At 42.6% G+C, this 26,003-nt stretch overlaps 1 protein-coding gene across 3 annotated transcripts in view; it reads right to left on the bottom strand.

Annotated features, from left to right (window-relative positions):
- Nucleotides 1–15,143, bottom strand: part of TRAPPC10 (trafficking protein particle complex subunit 10) — an 87,629-nt gene extending 72,486 nt beyond the window's left edge. For all 3 annotated transcript variants that reach the window (XM_063107655.1, XM_063107645.1, XM_063107636.1), the window contains exon 1: nt 14,943–15,143. In XM_063107655.1, the coding sequence (XP_062963725.1) occupies nt 14,943–15,009 (67 nt within the window). In that variant the 5' untranslated portion in view covers nt 15,010–15,143. The remainder of the gene's footprint in view (nt 1–14,942) is intronic.
- Between the last annotated feature and the right edge of the window lie 10,860 nt (nt 15,144–26,003).

Here is a 26,003-nt window from a genome sequence, read left to right on the forward strand (position 1 = left end):
AGCATGTGCAGTGGGCAATCTCTTACCTAAGAAAGGGAAATACAGAATGTTTGAATGTTCTTATATTTTTACAATGGAAAGACAAACCATAAAAAACTGTAATAGAATACTCAAGTAAGTAAGTTAAGGTAGAGAAGACAGAATATATGCTAGATTTCTTTAAATATACCTCATTTTGTAGATTTGAATTTGGAAGTAAATATTTTATGTAAGTATAAAACAAAATTAAATTTAAAAAATATTTTCCTTAAAAATATCAGAAAAAATAAAACCAATGAACTTAAGTGTATAAACCTGCAATTGGTGGTTTACCCACAAAGAGAGGAACTGTGAGAAGTGACTTTAAACTATGGTAATTTGACTGTTTATTCCTGGTGGGATATACCCAAATGCCACAAAGAACTGCTAAAAAAAGTTGTAAATCTGTGTTCACTAGTCCTACTGTCGACAGCAGAGCCAACGCTACCACTCAGGGCCCATGTGTGACCAGGTAAGCAAGTGAGCCACTGAGTGACACTTGACTTAGTGGTGCCCAAGCCAGCAGGCAGCATCAGCACCACCTGGGTACAGGTTGGAGACACTCATTCTCAGGTCCCACCCAGACACTCGGGGTGGAACCCAGCCACCTGTGTTCTGACAAGCCTTCCAGGTGATTCTGAGGCAGCTCGAGTGGAGAACCTCACTCTAACAGTGTCATGCCCAAGTACCCACGAGAACTGGGATTTTCAGTGTGGGAAAAAAGAAAACACAGAACATGAAGCAGTTAATTAGAACTCCACAGTTTTGAATATTAATTGTAAAAAATCAATGTGAACTTATGATGTATTTTATCTTTAAAATACAAAAAAATACCTAATTCCTAGCACTGTGCACTAAAAAGGCCTAGAAGCAACTAGAAGCCCCAGCTTGCAGACTATGGTCTTGAAATACCATTTTCACTAAAAGCAGCCAAGGCTCCTTGGACAGATGGCTGACTGCAGATCAGGGGCAGGAAATGTACAAAATGAGCCTGGAACATCTTGTCATGCCAGCCAGTAAAGAATCTAACAAAGATGCCTACATCTTAGAAGCCAATTTGAAAGAAGCTCTCCCTGGCCAGAGAGACAACAATTCTGAACATCAGCGAGGGAACAACCACAACAGACTGAAACATACCAAGTACATTCATAATGATTAAGTTCATGGTGATACTTCTTTAAAAAGCTACTTGATCACCAGTGAAAGATGTTAGTGAACGAACCCATTTTGAAAACAGTTAAGTAGTGGGAAAGAAATCAAGCACATAATATGTCACTATACCACTGGGTAACCAAATATAAATATATGTATGTACATGTGTGTATATATGTGTATACATACACACTTCACAGAAATATTTCAGCTAATAAGTGAAAAAGAAATGGTAAAACTAGAATATCACTGTTTTGCAACAGTTAGGGAATTAGAGATGTGAAAATATTTAGCTGCTAAAATTACAAAATGAGAGACAATCAGAAATTATACACCTGTTGATGGAAGAACACCCACCAGCTATAAAACAGTCTTGCCAAAAAAGAAAAAAAATCCAACTCAAAGCTGACCCAGTCTCCTGCTCCAACTTCCAGAGTCCAGACAGTGGGACCTCTACAGGACAAACAAGCTGGGCTCTTCAAAAAACTGCAAGGAAGAAAAGTGAGATAGAGGGAAACCAAGATTTTAAGAGAGACCTAATTTATCTAAAAACTTTCTTTGGACACTAATTCAAGCAGTTTTTGTAAAAAGACATTTAAGACACATTGGAAACTTAAATGCTGAATATGTGATATTAAGAAATTGTTTTAGGTATATTAACAAAACACCATAGACCAGGTGGCTTAAACAACAGAAATTTATTTCTCACAGTTCTGGAAACCAGAAAGTCCGAGACCAAGGTGTCAGCAGATTCAGTTTCTGGTGAAGCCCACTCTCTGGATTGCAGACAGCACTTTTTTGCTAATCTTCATATGGTCGGGGGGCGGAGGGGGTGTCTCTATTCCTCTTATAAGGCCACTAATCCCATCATGAGAAATGAGAACCCCACCCTCCTGTCCTAATCTAACCCTACTTACTTCCCAAAGGCCACACCTCCTAATACCATCACACTGGGAGTTAGAGCTTCCACAGAGGATTTTGGAGGGGACACAGCCCATAGCACATACATTTATGGATAAATTATATGATGTCTGAGATTTGCTTCAAAATAACATAGGGTTGGGGAGAATGAGGGGTATAGAAAAGCAAGACTGGAAAGTCAATAAATGTGATACATCACATCAACAAACTCAAGGACAAAGACCATATGATTATCTCAATAGTTGCTGAAAAAGCATTTGACAAAATTCAACATCTCTTCATCATAAAGACTCTCAACAAACTAGGTATAGAAGGAAAGTATCTCAACACAATAAAAGCCATCTATGACAAGCCCACTACCAGTATCATTCTGAGTGGGAAAAAACAGAGGGCCTTTCCTTTAAAAACATGAACAAGACAAGGATGCCCACTCTCACCACTTCTATTTAATACAGTGCTAGAAGTACTAGCCAGAGCAATCAGGAAAGAGAAAGAAATAAAGGGAATCCAGATTGGAAAAGGTGAAGTCAAACTGTCTCTATTTGCAGATGACATGACACTATATATAGAAAAACCTAAAGACGCTATCAAAAAACTCCTAGAGTTGGTTAATAACTTCAGTAACGTTGCAGGATACAAAATAAATGCCCCCAAATCAGTTGCATTTATATACTCAAATAATGAACTAACAGAAAGAGAAATAAAGAAAGTAAGTCCATTTACAACTGTCACAAAAAAATACAATACCTGGGGATCAATTTAACCAAGGAGGTGAAAGATCTCTACAATGAGAACTACAAACCACTACTGAAAGAAATTAAAGACAACACAAAAAGATGGAAAGATATTCCTGCTCTTGGACTGGAAGAATTAACATCGTGAAAATGCCTATACTACCCAAAGCAATCTACAGATTCAATGCAATCCCCATCAAAATACCAATGACATTCTTCACAGAAATGGAAAAAAGTATCTTAACTTTCATACGGAACAACAAAAGATGCCAAATAGCCAAAATAATCCTGAGCAAAAAAATAAAGCCAGTAGCATAACACTACCTGACTTTAAATTATACTACAAAGCTATTGTAACCAAAACAGCATGGTACTTGCTATAAAAATAGACCTTCAGAACAGTGGAGCAGAACTGAAAAACCAAAAATAACCCCTCAGGATTACAGCCATCTAATATTGGACAAAGGCAACAAAAATCTACATTGGGGAAAAGACTGCCTCTTCAACAAGTGGTGCTGGCAAAATTGGATATCCATATGCAGAAGAATGAAACTAGATATGCATCTGTAGTGGGTTGAATTGTGTTCCCCCAAAACTCCCTGAAGCTTGAATTGTGTCTCCCAAGTTTTATGTATTAGAAACTTAGCCCCCACTGTGACTGTTAAGAGGTGGGAAATCCTATTATGATAACTGAAAGGTGGAGGCTCGAAGAGGTGATTGGGTCGTAGGACCCTGCAGTAGTGAATGGATTTAAAATGGTCAGGGTGTGGTTCTGAGGGGTTTAAAAGAAGAGAGAAGAGAGTCTCTCTCTCTCTCTCTGCTCTCTCTGCTTCCACCATCTTGCAATGTGAGACCCCTGAGTCACTCGCCACCACCAGTTGGACTTTGGACTTCCCAGCCTCAGAAACTGTAAGCCAAATAAATGTCATTTTCCTCTATAAATTACCCAGTCTCAGGTATTCTGTTACAGCAACACAAAACAGACTAAAACAGCACCTCTCACCATATACTAAAACCAACTCAGAATGGATTAAAAACTTAAGTATAAGACCTGAAACTATAAAATTACTAAGGGAAAATATAGGTGAAACACTTCAGGAATTAGGTCTGGGCACAGACTTTATGAACATGAGCCCAAAAGTACAAGCAGCAAAAGAAAAAAATAAACAAATGGGACTACATCAAACTAAAAAGCTTCTGCACAGCAAAGGAAACAATCAACAGAGTGAAACGATAACCTACAGAGCGGGAGAAAACTTTCCTAACTATGCATCCGACAATGTATTAATATCCATAATATACAAGGAACTCAAGCAATTACACAGTAAAAAAACAAATAACCCAATTAAAAAATGGGCAAAGGAGCTGAATAGACATTTTTCAAAGGAAGACATACAAATGGCCAACAGGTACATGGAAAAATGCTCAACATCACTAGTCGTCAGGGAAATGCAAATTAAAACTACACTGAGATAACACCTCACCCCCATTAGACTGGCTATAATCAAAAAGATGATGAATAACAAATGCTGGCGAGGGTGTGGAGAAAAGGGAATACTCCTGCACTGTTGGTGGGACTGTAAATTAGTACAACCACTATGGAAAGCAGTATGGAGTTTCCTTAAAGAACTACAGATAGGTCTTCCACATGATCCAGCAATCCCACTTCCAGGTATATACCCAGAGGAATGGAAATCATCATGTCGAAGGGATACCTGCACTCCCATGTTCATCGCAGCTCTGTTTACAATAGCCAAGACATGGAACCAACCTAAACATCTATAGATGGATGACTAGATAAGGAAAATGTGGTGTATATATATATATACACCATGGAATACTACTCTGCCATAAAAAGGAATGAAATTCTCCCATTTGCAACAACATGGATGAGCCTGGAGAAACTTATGTTGAGTGAAATAAGCAAAGCACAGAGGGATAAATACCGCATGTACTCACTCATAAGTGGGAGCTAAGAGAGAAAGAAGGAAGGAAAGAAAGTCCACAGTGGTACAATGCACTTGCAGAGGGAGAGAACATACCCTGGGATACAAAGTGAGTGGGGGGGGGGATAATCAGGTGGGGGACATGGGGTACAAACACAATTTGTGGTAAGGTACACGCTACCAGTATGGGTCTGGCCTTCACATCTTGAGCACGAGGGGTAATCAGCTTTGTATCTCATGAATATTCATAACCAATAAAAAAGAAAGAAAGAAAGAAAAGCAAGACTGGCCAATTCACACAACTGTTAAAGTTGGTAAAAGATTTGCAGGATTTCTAATACTACTATCTACTTTTGTACACATTGCACATTTCTATAATAAAAATTTGGAAAGTTACAATTTCCCATTTCCCTTATTCTTTCCTCTTTATTTTTCCATAGCACTGTCACCTAACATATAATCTATTATTTATTGCATTGTCTATCTCCTCTTGCTAAAATATAAGCCCCAAGAGGTCTGGGATCTTTGCTTACTGATGTAACCCAAGCGCCTACAACAGTGCCTGGTGTAGCAAGTGCAAAGTAAACATTCACTAACTGAGGAGTATAGCCTAACTCTCTCATACTCTACACCAGACAACCCAGGACCCCAAAGGACAGGATATGCTACAGTAGAAGTCACGACAGTGCTGGGTATCAAGTTCTCAGAATATGAATTTAATTTTGGAATAAGATTACACTAAAAATTTCTAGTGTTTATGGCTGACTTACTCAGTTCTTGGAATGCTAAAGTAAAGAAAAGTGACATTTTAATTTTTTTAACTCTAAGGCAAAGGCTTTCTTGAGGGATAATTTTAGGGACAAACCTCCCTCCCTTCCATGTGAGCAGATGGTGTCTTACTTCCCTAAGTATGTGGTAAAGCTGAGTGCTACAGGAGTCGTCAGACATCTTGATACTGGTCTGAGCTGTGCTACTAAATACTAACAATCATGCTTAAGCACAGCAAAATTGGCCCTCAGCTCTTCAACTTCAAAATGACTTACAACAACCCTTCCTGCTGTTAACCTTGACATTAGAAGCTTACTAACTCGTCCAGGCGAACTAAAAGTACCCACAGTGTGCTACAGATTTAGTAAAAACTACTACCAAATGGGTTGCTGTCAGTTCAAACGTTTTACTGAAAATTTCAGCTCTGAAATTTATTCAGTGATGTCCAAATGCTAACAGATCTCAGTTAAAAATAACAAAAGTTTCCATACATACAACGGTCCCTGGTGTGTTTTTTGATTTTGCAAACGAGGGCCTAAAATTATATTGAGAAATAGAACATCACGTAACATATGTCCAAAAAGTTGAATAAAGGCACTTGTTTCCCTAGGAAAAAAAAAATAAGGGAGAGAAAGAATACAGAAAAGGTTCATCTTTTTCTATAAAGAGACCATCTTACCTTGTGTCAACATCGAGAGCCCAAAAGCCCAGATGTCAAGAAAATGATCCCTTGGTCAGGAGTACAGAGAGGACAAACCTCCAAAGACAGAAGAAACTATATAGAACCAAAGACACACAATGAACACTGGTCAATATGCCCTCAGTAGATAATGCAAATACTGTGGTTAGTGGGCTGAATGGTGGCCTCCCCCAAAAGATTAATTCACACCCTAACCCTCAGAACCTGTAAATGTGATCTTATGTGCAAAAAGGGTCTTTGTAGATGTAATTAAGCTCATGATCTGAAGATGTGATCATCCCTGATTATCTAGGGAGGCCCTAAATCCAATGGCAAATGTCCTTATAAGGGACAGAAAAGAAAATAAATGGGAGAAGACACAGAGAGTGAGAGAAGATATCATGAGAAGACAGAGGCAGAAACTGGAGCGATGTGGCTACAAGCCAAGGAACACCAAGGACCACTGGGAGCCACAGAGGCCAGAGGGGCTTCTCCCTTAGAGACGTAGGAAGGAGCGCAGCCCCACAACACGTGGATTTTGGACATCTGGCCTCCAGAACTGTGAGAGAATAAATTTCTGTTGTTTGAAGCCACCCAGATGGCAATTTTGTTACGGCAGCCCTAGGAAACTAATACATGTGGTGTACAATACAAAAATAGAATGTGCATTACCCAAGCCAGGGCTATTCGAATTTATCTTTTAGACATGTTTTTGGCTATACCTCATCAATGTCAAAGTAAGCACAAACTAATACTAACTCAGAAGAGGTCAAATTACAAACAAATATATAAAAAACTCCTGATTAATAAACAGATATATGCACACTAAAACAACTATGATAACCTTGTGTTGGACAAAGAGTTCTTACATATGACTACAAAAGCAAAAAAATCCATAAGAGAAAAAATTGATAATCAAACTTCACCAAAATTTAAAATGTTTGCACTTCAAAAGACACCACTGAGAAAATGAAAAGACAAAGCAAAGATTGAGAGAAAATACTTGCAAATCATATATCTGATAAAGGATGTGTGTCCAGAAAATACAATGAACTCTTGCAACTGAATAATAATCCAATTAAAAATGAGTAAAAAATCTGAATAAACATTTCACTAAAGAAAGTATATGAATGGCTAATAAGAACAGGCAAAGATGCTCAAGATCACTAGTCACACAATTAAAACCAAAATCAGATACCACTTTGCACTCACTAAAATGGCTATAATAAAAAAGACAGACGAGTATCACTAAGGATGTGGAGAAACTGGAAACTTTGTACATCATGGTAGGAATGTTAAACATTTAAACAATTCAGCCACTTTGGAAAAAAAATTTGGCAGTTTCTTAAAAAGTTAACATATGGTATCATATGATAGCAACTCTACTCCTAAAATCTTCCCAAGAAAAATGAAAACACAGGTCCACACAAAGACATGCAAGCAAATGTTCATGGCAGCATCATTCACAAAAGCCAAAAAGTGAAAACAATCCAATGTCCACAACTGGTGAACGGATGAACAAGATATGATATATCCACACAGTGGAATACTATTTAGCACTGAAAAGGAAGGAACTATGGATGGATAGTGCAACAAGGAAGAACCTCAAAAACACTGCTGAGTGAAAGAAGCCAGGTGCAAAGACTACATATTACATGACTTCACTTACATAAAACGTCCAGAAAATGCAAATTTATGGTGATGGAAGGCACATTGATGGCTGGGGGTGGGGACAGTTATTAACTGCTAACAAGTACAAGGGAACTTTTTGGGGTGATGAAAATGCTCTAAAACTGAATTGTGGTGATGGTGGTGCAACTCTAAAAATTTACTAATAATCATAGAGCTGTACAATGACAATGGATAAATTTTATAGCATGTAGTTTAAAGTTCAACAAAGCTGTTTTTTAAAAAAGCCCCAAAACTATGCTAGTTTTTCTACCCAAACCATCAGACTGGCAAAAAATTAAAAAGATTAACTCTGGCCAGTGCAGTGGAGTACAACTTGGAGTAGTGCTTTTCACAGGGTAATTTAAAAGGCACTTTCAAAATTTAAACTGTTCTTGCCTTTTGACCCAGCAATTCCACTCCTAGATTCCATTCTTTATAATAAAAATGCATGCCTGCTTTGCTTATGCATTTTTAAGGTTTAAAGTTTAGTTCTGTAAAGCTAGAAATGTATCTTCATCCAAGGCTTCCTCCAAATGCCGGGTTCATTTCTCCCTCAATCCTAAATGTCCCACATCAGAAGTGGAATCAGTGACCCGAGAACACCTTGGTTTGGTCATAGTTAAATTTCTATTGACTTGTAGTAAAGACAACTTATTTGAACACAGCTCCCAAGGACCATTTCAAATATGCTCTCTGGCATATCAGTTAGCTTTGTTTCTTTTACTGGATTAACATGTATGTCCTCCATTCAAAAAGTCCAAACAGAGAACACATTCATATCAAAAAAACTGAATGCTAGCAATTTACCTAAAAACAAGTCTGAGTAATCAGGACTCAAACTCTCCAAGCATTTTCTTTTTTTTAAATACTAAAAGATTTATTGTAGCATTTTTGTTACAACTATGTTACGTATTATAATACAAATACATTTGAAACATTAATACACGGAAACTGTTCAATCATTTAATATTTCTTTTGCAAAAAGATAAATTCATAATAATTTCCTACCTGTAATGAGTGAGTCTGTTCTCATTTGGATCAAATCATTCATCACGTATGTCTCAGTCAACTTGCTGAAACAATCTATACACTTGCCTATCAACTTTGTCCAAGCATTTTCTACAAAGCTCTTACTTTAATTATAGCAAGTGTTTTTGTATGGCATCAAAAACTTCTAACTTATGAAAGCATTAAATAACATATAGCAGAGTTTTCCCTTAGAGAAATGCTTACTCATTTGTTTTATGCATTCAAAAAATATTTACTCAGTACCTATGTGCCAAGAATACAGCAATGAACAAAACAGATAAAGTTCCTGCAATTATGAACCTTACATTCTAGCCTGGGTTAAGGGTGGAGACAGACAATAAACAAAGAAAAACAAAAACAAATATTTATGTCAAGGGGTGCTGAGCCAACCAGAATGAATAAAGGCAATGGGATCCAAACGTAAGCAGGGTACAGGACATGGGCAGAGAAGGCATGGAGATGGAGTGGCATTTGAGCAGACACCAGAAGGCAGGCCAAGAACCACTATCTGGGGAAGTCAGGAGAAGAGCAACACAGGCAACAGCAGTTACAAAGGCCAGAGGCAGGTGCAGCAGGGGCTCAAGGCACAGCAAGGAAGCCAGTGTTGGGGGCAGGGGATCATGGATCATGAAGGGTCTTGGAGCCCCTGGAAAGGTCTGTGAAGGTTATTCTGAGAATGTAACTAGCCACTGGAGGGGTCTGAGCAGAGGCATTACATGCTGTGAGTCTTCTTTAAGAAGGGGGCTTAAACAGGGAGGCCACATAGCAGACCACAGCAGTGGTCCCAGGGAGAGATTCAGGGGGCTTGGATTGGGGAGCAGCAGTAAAGGTGGGGAGAAACTTGGATTTCAGATTATTTCAAAGATTACAAAAAAGATATTTACTGATGGAATGAATGTCAGCTGTGAGAGGGAAAAAAAGGAATCATGGATGGCTCCACTGATTTTTAATTTAAAAACAAATACTCTCTAAAACCAAAATACTATGAATATATTTAAAATTCACATTAAGGACAGATACAGAGAAAAACCTTGATGAGGATAAAGGGAGGAAAGAGAGAACCTACAGGAGACTCTGAGACAAGCCAGAGGCCAGCACTGGAACAGGTGAGTTCTGAACCAGTTAACAACTGTGCTGTCTTCTGGTCAGTAAGTCAAGTTCTGAGGCCACCAGACCTAGAGCTGGAGCACAGGAGGAGTGGGAAAGGCACCCCTCAGAGATCAGCATGTGATTCCTTGTGAGACCACACACTTACACACTAAATTTGGCAATTTGTGTGAAGACACTGTTAACTAGCAAAAAACTTCTCTAGTACAAAAAGTCCTTTCCACTAGAAGATAACTTCAGCATTTTCTGTGTCTCCATGGGTGGACCACAGAATCACGTTGTCAGTTGGGAGGTCTCTGGAGGAAACATGAGTTAAAAACTCCTTTCTAGGGAAAGACTGGCTCATGTGTTATGGCAATCATACCTTATTATTTCAGACTCATCAGCACTTTCAAAAAAAAAAATTACAGGGCCAGCCCCGTAGCGCACTCGGGAGAGTGCAGCGCTTGGGAGCGCAGCGGCACTCCCGCCGTGGGTTCCGATCCTATATAGGAATGGCTGGTGAGCTCACTGGCTGAGCGCGGTTCGGGCGACACCAAGCCAAGGGTTGCGATCCCTTTACCGGTCACAAAAAGACAAAGAAAAAAAAATTAGACCCTTCAACTTCACTTGCATAAACCAGAATTTACTTTACTGGAAACCCTTCAGAAATACATTTTGTAAATTAGGCACATAAGCTGAAAAGAAAAGGAAGCTTTTCAATTCTAAATTATCAGTTCAAATCCACCCTAGAGCTGGGCTAATATACTAACGGCATCGGTTCCCAAACTGCATATCCAGGCTTCTCAAAGTACCATAGCAAAGTCAGAGGCACCAAGAGATACGTTAAATGTGAGGGAAACAGCCATGCTTGAGCTGTATTGACCCCACATGAGGTCCTCAGTTTCAGCATCAGATCGAGCTACACTTCTGTCAATGACATCATTCATTATCACTGAAAAACAGGGTGGTTGCCTTGATAAAAGGCAAATACCCCCCACACACATCAAAGAGGGCAGCAGTGATCCCCAATCTGATTCCCAAGTTAGAAAAGCCATGCTATATCCAACAGACACAGCCACCCCATTAGTACATACTGGGGTTATCTGAAAATGATATAAAAATAGTTTTTCTTCCAATTTATATATTTTTTCAAACAGCTGTTAGGACATAATACTTAATATTAATTATTAGGACCTAACTACTTAATAAATGGAATTATTAGGTGCTCCTTATAGCCTAGAGGTGCCACGAAAAAATTACTGACACACTGAAGACATTGTGAACAGAGAAAGTTTTGGACACTCTGCTTAGCAGCTAACATTTTTTGGCATACTGACCATATTCCAGGCACTGTTCTGAGCACTTTTCACATATTCATTCTATTGATCCTGCATCAACCCTATGAGGTCCAGAGACATTTACGTAATGTCCAAGGTCACACATACAAGACATAACTGTTTTTAACCATGCTGAGATAGAAATAACATATAAAATAAAGCAAGTTAAAAGCATATTCAGTGGTACCTTTAGTCCCTGCCCTCCAAATATACTCTACAGAACTACTGAGATTTCCTAAGGGGAAACATGTCTCCCATTTCCCAGTCATTGGTTCACTGTTGGCTTGAGAATTCCATACAGAACTAAACCTGCAATTATGTTCACCAATTAAAAAAAAAAAAAAAAGACATTTATAGTTATTTTTCTGGTAATGAAACCAATAGTTGTTAAATCCCAAGCATGATACTTTAAGGCTTGGTGGAAAATTACAATGTGCAAATTTAAAAACTTCAGCCTACAGAGGAAAAACCAGAACTCCAACAAGGTACAAAGCATTACAGATCTGCTGTTTTTGTTGCCTTTTTTCCCCTTTCAGAGTTTCCAACATCAAATCTAAAACCCCAAATACAGAAATTCGGAAAAATGAAACAGGCAACATAAGATGTGACTAGTGAAAACAGATCACTTGGATATATGTTACTCTTCAGACACATACAACGCCCAGTTGACAGTACAGTAAGTGGTATTTTAGGTATGATGCTGAACAGTCAACAAAGACACAAATCAGTGGAGTTACATTAACTCTGTCCACTGAGTGAGAGAGCTGGAAAAGAAGCATGCCCTTCCTAATACACCTTTGAGTCAGACACCTAAGTCTTTATTCTAAGACAGAGAACTGACACTGTGGTTGGGGAAAAAAATCTAAGCTAAAGCTTAAATTTTAGATCAAACGGTTCTGCTAGATTTGTTTCAGTTTCATTGGGTATTTTTCACGATTAATAAATTATACTACAGATATTCAAACTGCTATGATTAAGTAATTCATCATCCAACTCCATCAAAGTATTAGTTTCAAACTTCATTCCTGCACATTTCAGATACATTCTTCAGTGTTTACAAGCTTTAAGTAGTCTCAGTTTTAAGCAGATCTCCTACTGAGGTAGTCCCTCTTAACCAGAGGCCATTAAGTGGCAGTTTAAGAAACTTTAATTATGGACTAAAGTCTATTAAAACTTTTCGATAGATTCAAAATATTATTAAAATAATTCAGCAAGGTGTTCAAGTAGCAGTCTACTTTATTTACCACTAATCTCTGGCAACTACTCATTCTTGTCATACTCACATATAAACAGTTCCTCAATTTACCTGAACCAGTTATAGTCTATATACTTCTCAGAAGTCTACTCATAATTCATTTTCACTGAAGTAAAATGTTCTAAATTCTATGAAGAAAACTGATAACAAGCACAGACTTTGCTTTCATTTTAAAATGAACACAGATCTGAAGTAGTAACATTTGAAGTAAGATGTAAATAGACTTTTGAAAACAAAAATGTTCCATACTAGGAGGACTATGTACATAACATTTAAAAGTTCTGAAGAGTAAATTAGCCTCTGAGTGGATTTTTCTTCCAGTAACTTTCCTACTGCCTTTGGCTGCACTGTTTATACAGCTTCTCCCCTCCAAAGGCGGACAGCCGCGGGGGGGGGGAGGGGAGGGCCTGGGGGGGGCACGACAAAGAAGGTGCAAAGTGGAGCCAGGACAAGGGCTTCCTGAAGCTCTAGTCCCAGATATACTGAATGCAACTTCAAGAGTGAAATATGCAGTCAGCCTTTCTAACAGTTGAAAAAATCTTTACTTTTACAGTTATCTTTTTTATTTCTCAAGTTAACTTCCTCTGGAATTTTACTAAAGCCACTTTCTTTTCTAAGACTCCAATGAGTGAAAGGTTGTACCTTATAAGACTGTGACACCATCAGTAAGATAATACTTATTCCTTATGCGGCTTTAAACACAGGGCAAAACCTCCACCAATACACGATGTTCTAATAAATCTGTAGGAAAGGAAACTGCATCCTTTAGCCGTCTGTTACGTGCACATGCATGAAACTAAACACGAAACACATGTCGCAAACACTGACTACCAAGATAATGAATGTTACTCCTTCAGTTATGGTTGACTCCAATACAGCCATAGGAACTTTCTCTTCAGAAATGTATTTACATAACATCTATAGAAACATATTGCTGTTGAAATGTAAGTAAGCTACGAGATAGGAGATATGATTCGGCATGTGGGTGCCTGTGTAAGCAATAAATATTTATCTAGCACTCACATTGTACACAGCACTTCGGGAGAAAAATTTTCATGACTTGGAAGACACTGAAACCTAACATGAACTGAGCAGCATGGCTTCATCTTCCCCGAGGATCAGAAAGCCCCTGGGAGTTGCAGGGCCTCCAGACCAATTCTACCCACATCTGCCCTCCCAGACTGAAGGTGCAAAGTGGGTAAGACTCCAAAACGGTTATTGCTGAACTATGCAAGTCTCCCAACTTTAAATGACACACGGCCCACTTCCCTAAGAAAGTCTATCATCTAAAGATGAAGTAACAAATTTAAACTTTAAATAGAATTTCTCAGGGATCTGACAAGAGGGGACATACAAGAAGCATGCCCATTAATCAGGAAAGAGAGAAAGGAAAGGAGAAACAGGAGAGTGCTCCAAATCTACAGAGTAATCTACTCTGGCATAGATTTTTGGAACAGAAAGAGTGCTTCATTTTAAAGCACGGAAGACGATTTGAAAAAATTAACTATACAAATTCATGAAATACAGAATACTGACAAAGGTCAAAAATCCAAATAGTTTGAAATACCTCTCAACAAGTCATGAAAATGCAGGCTAACATTTCAACACTTCCCATAAGCTTAGCGTTTTTAGAAGTATTAATTCTAAAGTCACAGTTGTAAAAATGAAAGAAACTTTTACTGTAACAGAAAAACAGTTCCTTTGTGTATGTATTCAATGTGGGGGTCGGGGAGGTGGGGAGAGGTTACCGACACCCAGAGAGTCAGCAGTCTAGCTCTCCAGAGTGTGGACGCGCCAGAGAGACGTGTTTATGGTGGAGCAGCTCACCGAACCGCCCAGAGTCTGCTTCCCCATCTATAAAATGGTTCGGCGCTCGCCTAGGGGCCGCGGGGAAGACTCGAGCAGACAGAGCGCGTGGACCTAGTCCCGGCGCGCAGTCCGAGCTCAGGGCCGGTGCAGCGCCGGCTCGCCAGGCCCACCGCACCGCGCGGCCCACGGTTACCTGCGACTCTCACTGCCTGACCCTCAGCGTTTGCAGCTCGGGGAGCCCCCAGGACCTTCCTACGGAACCGGGGGACAGAGCGCCCGCCAGGCAAGAACCGCCCGGTCCCGAGGAGAGCTACCCGGCCAGGGCCGAACGGCGCGTCAGCCCCGCTCCTCGCCCCCGGCTCGGGTTCGACTGCGGCCGAAAGGGCGGCGGACTAGGTCGGAGGGCTCCCGTGCGAGAGGTCAGAGGCCCCGCCGCGGCCGCGGCCACACCTCCAGGAAGCGACAAGGCCCGAGCACGCAGGTAGGGGGCCAGGAGGCAACGGCCGCCGCCCCCTCCCCGCTCCCGGCACTCACAGGTGACGATGGGCTTGTTCTCCATGGTGTAGATCACCGGCGGCAACGGCTCCTCAGGGGCGGCCATGGGCGATCGGAATCACCGGCTTGGTCCCCCGCGCCCCATGGGCAGCCCCGAGGCCGCCGGGCCCAGCCCGAGGCCGAGGCTGAGCGGCGCCGCGGGCCGCGCTAGGGAGCTCCCAAGCCGGCGCCGCCGCTGCCGCCCTCCGCCGCCAGCCGCGTCCACTTCCGGCCCGGCGCCGGACATGACCACTTCCGGGGCGCGCGGCTCCAGGGGGCGGGACTTCCGGCGCCCGTCTCCCGTTTCGGCGGTGGGCGCTCGTGCGTACTGCCCCACCGGCGCCGGCGCCTCGCAGACGCGGGGGGCGAAGCGGGGCTTCCGGTACAGGCTGATTGCAGTGGTGCGGCAGTCTTCGTCTCGCGGATTCCGCGCATCCTGCTCTGTAATCTCTGTCTGGTCGGTCTCGCGGCTGCTCGCTCCACCGGCTTTGCTAAGCTGAGCTGCTGCCCCGAGCAGGACAGCGTCGCGCTCGTGTGACCCTGCTCCCGAATTCCTCCCCGAGCGCTCCTGGAGGCCGCCTTCCGCGATCCGGGTATCCCCGCTGCCCGACACGCAACCGCCATCTGCTCCAGCGCTGCCCTCCCGTCCCCGAAGCTGTCTAGTGGGCCCTGAGTCTTCTGCCCTGTCCCAGCCTCGCCCACACCAGCCCCGCAAGCCTCCCAAGAGTAGGCATTGTTGCGTGTGCTGGGAATGCCACAAGATAAAACCTTACTTGTAATGGCTTGTAAGTTTTTGCGCAAGTGTTGCAGGGAACCCTAAGCATTTTCTAATTGTTAAGCCTTTCCCCTTTCCCACTTGAGAAACTTTCAGAAACCCCACTCTTGACTGCCTTAACTGCAAACTCTGGCCTCTGACTTAGCTTGCTTTCTTCCTGCACCCGCCCTGTGTGAGATAACAGCAGTCTCACATCCCCCAAGGGCCCCATGCAAATTAGGATCCAAAAGTGACAGATGGACTGTGTCCCATAATTAGCCAATCCAAATTAGCTGGACTTCATCCCTCATTTACATATGAGGACCTGAATGGGAACTTCGGTAGGAAAAGGGCGGGAATTTAGGCTATATAAGATGGTCTTTTCCTTTGTTCTGGGAGACACTGGTTTAGGAGTTTTTGCTCCCCAGTACTCTCCTTGCTTGCAAGCAAAAAGAGGTGCTGTAACACTGAACAAAGAGCTGCAACACTAAAATAAAGAGCTATAAAAACTCCAACACTGATGCCGGTCTTGGACTCTCTGTGCGTTTGCCCCACAACACAAGTAAAAATTGGTTTGGGTAATTTTTGCAAATGAAATAAAGTAAATGGGCTGGCCCGTAGGCTCAGTTGGTTAGCGAATGATGTTACAACATCAAGGCCAGGGGTCCAGATCCCAGTTCCGGCCAACTGCCAAAAAAAAGGAATAAAGTAAATGTGTGTGAGAAATAATTTGAGTGTGAACACTACTGCTAAGTGTGTGTATAGTGTAGCCTGCTGTATTGTAGCTGTGTGAGAAGCAGAGACCAGACTTTAGAGCAGCCAGAGCCCACCAGGCAGAGCACTGCAGAGGGAGCGGCTAAGCAGGAACAGGGAGCCAGGAGTCTGTGCGGCTGGCCTGGGCTGGGCTAGGTGTGAGACTCAGGGTGAGATTCCCTGGGGCTTACCACGGAGTGCCTGTACAGAGTTGAGAATGTCACAAAGTTGAGATCAAGCAGTGCTACGGGAGAGATCTTTGCGATACCAGTTACAGAAGACATTCAGCTGAGACACTAGATTGAGAACCGCTCCCCAGGGTCAGCAAACTTTATTTGTGAAGGCCCAGATGAGTATCTTATGCAGGCCACATACCATTTTTATCTCATTTGTCTTTCTTTTTAAAACAACTCTATAAAAACCATTCTTAGCTCAAAGTCTTTTTTTTTTTTTTTTTTTTTTGATAGGTCATGCTTAGCAGAAGTCTGCTTACTTCCATTGCCTGCAATTTATTTTTTATTTTTTACACACTGATCAATGGAATAGTATAGAGAATCCAGAAATCAACCCACACACCTACAGCAATCTGATCTTTGACAAAGGCACCAAGCCTACACACTGGGGAAGAGACTGCCTCTTTAGCAAATGGTGCTGGGAGAACTGGATATCCATATGCAGGAGAATGAAACTAGACCCATACCTTTCACCATACACTAAAGTCAACTCAAAATGGATTAAAGAATTAAACATACACCCTGAAACAATAAAACTTCTTAAAGAAAACATAGGAGAGACACTTCAGGAAATAGGACTGGACACAGACTTCATGAATACTACCCCAAAAGCACAGGCAACCAAAGGAAAAATAAACAAAAATGGGATTATATCAAACTAAAGAGCTTCTGCACAGCAAAAGAAACAATTAACAGAGTTAAAAGACAACCAACAGAGTGGGAGAAAATATTTGCAATATATACATCTGACAAAGGATTAATATTCAGAATATACAAGGAACTCAAATAACTTTACAAGAAAAAAACAAGCAACCCAATTAAAAAATGGGCAAAAGAGCTAAGTAGGCATTTCTCTAAGGAAGATATACAAATGGCCAACAGACATATGAAAAAATGCTCAACATCACTCAGCATCCAGGAAATGCAAATCAAAACTACACTGAGATATCATCTCACCCCAGTTAGGATGGCTAAAATCCAAAAGACTCTGAACAATAAATGCTGGTGAGGTTGTGGAGAAAAAGGAACTCTCATCCATTGTTGGTGGGACTGCAAAATGGTGCAGCCTCTATGGAAAATGGTATGGAGTTTCCTCAAACAATTGCAGATAGATCTACCATACGACCCAGCTATCCCACAGCTGGGAATATACCCAGAGGAATGGAAATCATCAAGTCGAAGGTATACCTGTTCCCCAATGTTCATCGCAGCACTCTTTACAATAGCTAAGAGTTGGAACCAGCCCAAATGTCCATCATCGGATGAGTGGATACGGAAAATGTGGTACATCTACACAATGGAATACTACTCACCTATAAAAATGAATGAAATACTGCCATTTGCAACAACATGGATGGGCCTTGAGAGAATTATATTAAGTGAAACAAGTCAGGCACAGAAAGAGAAATACCACATGTTCTCACTTATTGGTGGGAGCTAAAAATAAATAAATAAATTCACACACACACACACACACACACACACAAACTGGGGGGGGGGGGAAGAAGACATAACAGCTACAATTCCTTGAAGTTGGTATGACAAGCAAACAGAAAGGACATTGTTGGGTGGGAGGGGGGAGAGGGAGGGAGGTTTCGGTAATGGGCAACAATAATCAACCACATTGCATATCGGAAAAAAAAAAAATAAATAAAATAAAATATATTAATATGAAGCAGAACAAAAAAAGTGCAAAGACTTTACTGTAACAATTGTGAAAAAAAATAAATTAAAAAAACAGAAAAATAAAAAATAAAAATATATATTTTTTATTTTTTATTTTTTATTTTTTTTGGCCCATTTCATTTTATTTTTTATTTTAATTTTATTTTGTTGATATACAATGTGGTTGATTATTGTTGCCCATTACTGAAACCTCCCTCCCTCCTCCCTCTCCTCCCTCCCACCCAACAATGTCCTTTCTGTTTGCTTATCGTATCAACTTCAAGGAATTGTAGCTGTTATGTCTTCTTCCCCGCCCCCCGGTTTTGTGTGTGTGTGTGTGTGTGTGTGTGTGTGTGTGTGTGTGTGTGTGTGTGAATTTATTTATTTATTTTTAGCTCCCACCAATAAGTGAGAACATGTGGTATTTCTCTTTCTGTGCCTGACTTGTTTCACTTAATATAATTCTCTCAAGGCCCATCCATGTTGTTGCAAATGGCAGTATTTCATTCATTTTTATAGCTGAGTAGTATTCCATTGTGTAGATGTACCTCATTTTCCATATCCACTCATCCGATGATGGACATTTGGGCTGGTTCCAACTCTTGGCTATTGTAAAGAGTGCTGCGATGAACATTGGGGAACAGGTATACCTTCGACTTGATGATTTCCATTCCTCTGGGTATATTCCCAGCTGTGGGATAGCTGGGTCGTATGGTAGATCTATCTGCAATTGTTTGAGGAACCTCCATACCATTTTCCATAGAGACTGCACCATTTTGCAGTCCCACCAACAATGTATGAGAGTTCCTTTTTCTCTGCAACCTCGCCAGCATTTATCGTTCAGAGTCTTTTGCCATCCTAACTGGGGTGAGATGGTATCTCAGCGTAGTTTTGATTTGCATTTCCCAGATGCTCAGTGATGTTGTCTTAGCTGAAAGTCTTTACAAAAACACCCCATGGCCAGATGTGGCCTGTGAGCCATAGGTTCCTGTGTGTATAAGGCCTACTCTATATCTGCCTTAACAAAGCCTAGGCACAATCTGCAAGAGAGACAGTATTTGGAGATTGAGTCCTGCCAAGTTAGAGGGGCTTAGAAAACACCTTGGACATGCTTCAGACCCAACTGAGCAAAGCATAAAACCAATCCTACACAAGCCCAATGTGATAAACACATTAATTGAACTGCCAACTAGAATAAAAATCAAGATTCTTTAGTGTAAGATAATCCAGAGTCTCTACAATTTATTTATCTATGTCCCCACTCGGTTAGAGCATGATGCTGATATCAGTGTCCAACATACACTAAGAAATTACTAGACAAGTAAAGAAACAGGAAAATGTAAGCCACAGTCAAGAAAAAGAATAGTCAATAGAAACCAACACCCCAACGGCCAGATGTTGTATTTACAAAGGCTGTAAAGCAACTATAATATGTTCAAAAGATTAAATGAAAATATGTTCTTAGTAAAGAGTTAGGGACTCACAGAGTAATCAAGTACTAAAAAAGAAAGTGGAAATTTTAGAGCTGAAAAGTACAATAAGTGAAATGAAAATTTCATTGGATTGGATTAACAGCAGATTGGAGACAGAAGGAGTCAGTGATCTTGAAGACAGATGAATACAAATTATTCAACCCAAAAAAAGAGAAAAAAGACTGAAGAAAAATGAATAGAGCCTCAGAGACCTATGGGACAATATAAAATGGCCTAATACACATATAACAGAAGTTCCAGAAGTACAAGAGAGTAAGACTAGGGCAGAGAATTTTTTTTTTTTGCAAAATAATGGCCCTATATCCAATAACTTAGTGAAAAACATTTATTTACAGGTTAAGAAACTCAGCCAAACCTGAGCAGGACACAAAGAAAATTGCGTGTAGGCACATCACAGTCAAACTGCTGAAAACCATAGATAAAGAGAAAATCTTAAAAGCAAACAACAAAGAAGGACTTTCCCTTCAGTGGAACAATGGCAAGAAGATTGCCTCTCCTTATCAGACACAATGAAGGCCAGAAAACAGAGGTGTAAACCTTTAAAGTGCTAAATTGAAGCACCTGTCAACCCGAAACTCTATATCCAGCAAAAATATTCTTTGAAAACAAGGGCAGTATATAGATATTTTCAGATACATTGAAGTTGAGAGGATGTGTGGCCACAGGCAGGTTGTACGAGGTGCTGAAAGATGCTCAGTGAAAGGAAACAATACCAGATGAAAACTTGGATGTACAGGAAGCAAAGGATATCCCTGGAAAAGATCCAAAACATGGTAAACACTAAATATTATGCTTTTTTCTTATTTCTTTGAGACAACTGACTGTTAAACAGTAATGTGTGACAGTTTTGAAATGTCTATAGAAGTTGAAGATAAGATAGCATGAAGGGACGGGTGGACAAAGGCTCTAATATGTGTGTAAGCTCTTTTCATTTGTGAAGTGTGAAATTTCAGGTGTAGATTGGGAGCTGTGAAGGGATTTGTATGAAGAGGGAAGATTGGAGTGATACAATATTCACTAAATAGAATCTGATATGTTAAGGATACATATTTTCAGCCCTAGAGAAAGCCCCTAGAAGAAATTGAATGAAAGAGGTTTGGCTAAGAAGCCAATAGAGGAAGTAAAATGGAATAACAAAATATTTTATTTGTCTAAAAGAAGGAAGGAAAAGAACAACAGACGAAAGAAAAACAGAAAATAAAAATGACCAGTCTTCATATGAAAAGAAGCTTGACATCCATTGGACACAAGGAAATGCAGGTTAAAATGACGAGATGCTGCTTCACATCTGCTCAAATCGTTGAAATTAAAATAAAACCCCTGACAATTCCAAGCATAGAGTCCAGGCCGAGGAAACATTGTGCCTTTGGTCTGTTCTCACAGAGGACCAAGTCCAGATGCTCTGCGAAAACAGTTCTCCCTGCATAAGGGTGTAAACACAGTGTCAGGCCACACTGGCTGGCTTCCGTATGGGATGCTTTCTTCTAGAAAGCAGGGGGTGAATGCAAGTTTCTCCCACCCCGTTCCAGGCAGGAAGTAGGTCGGTTTTCCCTCTGAGCAGATCTGTTAGAGATTTCTTTCTCACATGAGAATTTAGAAGATACTTGAATTCAGCACATAGATGGGTTTAGCAATTTCTTTCAATAATGGTGAAAATGATGCTATTCCTACTAATTGATGCCCATTCCTTTTCTCAGACCCTTTTCTCATGAGACAGCATTTAGGAGCAGAGGGGTGTGGTGTTTTGCTTTGTTTTAAAAGTTGCTGGAACTTGGGCTCAAACGGTCTTCCCTTGTAGCCCATTACATTGTCTCCAGGCTGCAAAGAGCCTGTTAAATTATGTATTGAGATATTGCACAGTCTTTATCCAAAGGGAGGCACAATAGCATTTGCTCAAGCCCTCTCCGCAGAGGCCTGGGACAAAAAGAACAGCAAGTCAGCAGATGTTCATGGCAGGTTTATTAGTAATAGTCAAAAACGACACAATGCTCCCAGCCTCCTGGAGGAGTGCTAGCCACTGGGAAGGAGCCATCAGGAGTCAGGTGGCACTGGCTTTGATCCAGATGTGGATATTCTGCAGTACCCTGGGTGAGCCCCTTGGTCTTCCCAAGCCTCTCCCCATCCTCTGAAACCTGAACGTGATGTTAGCTCCCTCTTAGGGCTGCTGTGATCATTAAAGCAGATTAAATTACCTATGCAGAGGGCTTAGCCCCAAAAGGCTTCCCACGCAGGAAAGATGCTAATGTGGTAACAGGTGGGTCTTACCTGCTTCCCTCCTGCCAGAGGATGGGTTTTTCAGCTGCGGCCCATGAGTCCACAGAGGGTGGGCACTATCTGCTGTGGCTCTGGGACTGGTGGTCTGGAGAGGCTGGTTTGCCCGTACCATGTCCTCTTGGCCGGACTGTGGTGTCTGCACCTGGCCCCACTCACACTTTCCCACCAGAGCATCCAGAGACCCCAAGGGTTTCTGTGTCAGCATCAGAGTGGCTCTGAGCGCCCTGGCCCAGGAGCACTGGCTACAGGTGTCTGTGGTTCCAGGGGACCTGCATGAAATAGTGTCACAGTTAATATCCTGCCATGTTCTCTGGGACAGCATGTTCCCATGGTTACAACACAGAGGGACAGTAGTTCTCATGGTTACAACAGGTGTGGGTCAGCCCTCAGGGGTGCTGGGGACAGGGTTACCAGGCATCCCTATTCATCCCTGAGAGACTAACAGCTTCTTTGCACAGAGCAGCATTTGGAGGGATTTGGGAGCATTCCAGAAATGAGCTCTGGCACTTTGAAAATAATCACAAGCTTAATCAACTAGATCCGAGATGTTAAACCTCAGATCAACACTCCTTGGTGGGAGCTCGGGCCATTGTTGTAATTTTTCCGTCCCATGACATTAGCATTAATTTTCACCAGTAGGGTCAGAACATCTGGCTGCAATTCCACCTTGCGGCAAGGAAAACAAAGGGTGATGGAGGGTCCCTGATGTATGTGGGCCCGGGGACGATGCTGTGGGGTTTGGTAGAGCCTTGTCTGGCAGAACTAGAATATGCCTAGCTCTAGAATTCTGTGAACATGCTATGAAAAATTTATCGTTTAACAAAAACTGATGATGCACGTCCACTTAAATATTGCCCATGCTCTGTGTTTATCACCTGCCACTTCGTACGATGTGCTTGGAACACGTTTCTCTTCAGTGGTCATTGTTTGGAACCAACTGGAAAGCATCTATGTGAAATGTGAAATGAAAGACCTGCTCAGATTGAGGGGAAGTCTGTGCTCTGTGCAGTGATAAACTTGAGTCTGGCTGCAATAAAGTAACAACTGCCATGAGCATTGAATATGCCCATGTGGCCTAGTGAATTCTAGTGCCGAAAAGAGCTTTGGAGAGGTGGCTTTTTTTATGATGGGGAAACTGACGCCCAGGGCTAGACAGCCTGTTCATGGCTGCTCCCTAGTCACGAGCATGTCTGGAAGAGGTCCAACACTGCCTTAGACCCTCTCTGTCTTGCTCTTTCTACTCCAGAGGTCCCCCATGGAAACTCCAAAGCCAGTCATTTTTCTTTTCATGTTTAAGAGTGCAGACCTTAACCTCATTATGAAAAGTCTACACTGGGGACATGTTCTAATCAGGCTTTTTGCCCATTGGGCTACACGAAAAAGTCTGAGAGTGACACTGAGTTGAAGAAGGACTCCTGGCAGGGCTGCAGGATGGCAGCTTTCATCTCTCCTAGAACAACACGGGGCTTTCTTCTCAGACCCGTGGACTGTCTCATCAGACTTCCCCCTCGTGTAAGGTTGCTGGTTAAGAGGATAGCTTTGCCTAACGTTGCCATAGGAGGAAGGGCAGCATGTCCCTCATAGAGTAGCCGGGAGGCCGGGCAGGGCATGAGCAGGTATGCGCAGGTGAGGGTAAGTGTATGAGTTTATTGTTGCTGCCATAACAAATCACCACAAACTTGGTGACTTAAAACAACACACATTTGTTATCTTACAGTTCTGGAGGTCAGAAGTCTAAAATAAAGGAGTTAGCAGGGCTGGGTTCCTTCTGGAGGCTTCAGGAAAGAATCAGTTTCCTTGCCTTTTCCAGCTTCTAGAAGCCCCTGCTTTCCCTGGCTGGTGGCCACTTCCTCCACCTTCAAAACCAGCAGTGCAGCGTCTTCCAGTCTCTCTGTCTCTGACCTCTGCTTCACCGTCATATGTCCTGCTGCTGACCCTCCTGCCTCCCTCTCTCCCTTATAGAGACCTTTGTGATGACATTGGGCCCACCTGGGTGATAGCAGATAATCTCCCCATCTCAAGATCCTTAATTTAATGCCATCTGCAAGGTCCCTTTTGCCATGTAAGGTAATATACTTACAGTTTCCAGGGATTGGGGGCAGGGGAGCATTATTCTGCCAACATATGAGGAGTTTCTCCAGCCATCCCTCCATCCAATCCTCTGTCCATCCTTCCACGCATCTCTCCATCCATCTCCCCACCCGTCTCTCCATCTCTCTCTCCATCCATCTCTCCCTCTATCCTTTTCTCCATCCCTCAATCCATTCCTTCTTCCACCCAGAGTTTTCCTCAGCCTGAGTCACCAACATTCAAAGCCTAAAACCCACCCTGAGATTTGCAGTTGGGGTGGGGGTGGGGTGCCTTAAACGTGTTCCTAGTGTACCTGGTTGAGTTTAGGAGACATGAGCTAGAGCATTCTACTAGAGAACTACTAGGGAATGGTCCCGCGGTCTGCCTTTCCTCTGGCTCCCAGGAGAGTAGGGCACCTGCTGGCAGCTGCCCTGGGGACTTCGGATGAGGGTTGCCCCTGCAGCTGGCTCTGGAGGCGGTGGCTTGGCACAGTGGCAAGTCCAGGCATGACGGGAAGAACAGCGATTGTACAGCTTTCCTATCAGCTGATACAGCAGCCGGTTGTTGCTTGTCATGCAAGGGAGGTTGCATAGGTCATTCCAGAATTCCAGAGAATTCTGAACCATTCCAGTTCAGAGCTCCTTGAGGCTGTGTCATGTTCCTCCTTGCTCCAGGGTGAAGATTCCAGCTTACCTTTCTCTCAGACCTGCTCAGACCTCCTCTTCTTACATCCCATTCCCCCCAGAAGTGGCACGTCCCCATCCATGCCTGGCTTTTCTTCAACTGTGCAAATGCCCTACCTGAGAGCTGTGACATGGCAGGAGTTGTGTTCCCAGGTGTTGCTGCTGCTGTACCAAACCTGGCTCTACAGTTTTGGAGCAGGGGTCAGCAATCTACAGCTGGGGACCAAATCCGCCTTCTGCCTGGTTTTGTAAATAGTTTTATCGCAACATAACCACACCCATTTATTTAAATATGGCTGTTTTGGTGGCCCAATAACGATGTTTTGGTCACTTTCAGACCACACATATGACGTAGGTCCTGTGAGATTATAAGGCTGTACCATACAGCCTGGGTATGCAGTGGGCTGTGCCATCTAGGTGTGTGCAAGTGCCCTCTACAGTGTTTGCACAATGACAAAATCGCCCAATGATGGCACGTTTCTCAGAATGTATCCCCGTTGTTAAGTGAAGCACAACTGTCATTTATGATCCAGCCCTTTACAGAAAGTATGCCAATGCCGTCCTGGAGGACTCGAGCCTTGTCACTGTCACTACGTCCAACCGTCCATTCAAGGGGCGTGTACTGGGGGCTCCCTGGCTTGGGCACTGTGCTGGCCCTGGGACCTCGAGGTGAATCACGTGCACAGCTTTTGTGGAGCTGGCGGTCGTCTTGACACACGTGCACCTGATGAGCAGTGTGGGTGAGCGGCGCTACCGAGAGCAGGGCCCACGGACATGTGCTCGCCAGAGGTCACGGGCCTGGAAGAGGAGGAGTTGGGGTGTCTTCTCGTTCACAGGTGCCTCCTCCCCTTGATGGAGCAGCCCACAGGGCAGGAAGGGCAAAAGTTGGAGATTTCCCTGATGATCCGTGGAGGAAGGAGAGGATGCTCTGTGTTTCCTCGCGGGTAAAGCTGGTGACAGGGGCTTAAAGACATTTAGAGCAGAAGCTTACCCCGCCCCTGCAGGCAGGATAGGGAGACGGGTGCTGAGCATTTCTGGGACCTGGCTTGATGGTGGAGGAGCTGGGGCCCGGCCCCTCTCCCAGGGCCTGAGGTGCTGGGAGCGTCGCATCCCTGCATCCAGAGCACCTCTGAGCA

This window comes from Cynocephalus volans, chromosome 1, assembly GCF_027409185.1.
Source record: "Cynocephalus volans isolate mCynVol1 chromosome 1, mCynVol1.pri, whole genome shotgun sequence".
Taxonomy (NCBI): Eukaryota; Metazoa; Chordata; class Mammalia; order Dermoptera; family Cynocephalidae; genus Cynocephalus; species Cynocephalus volans.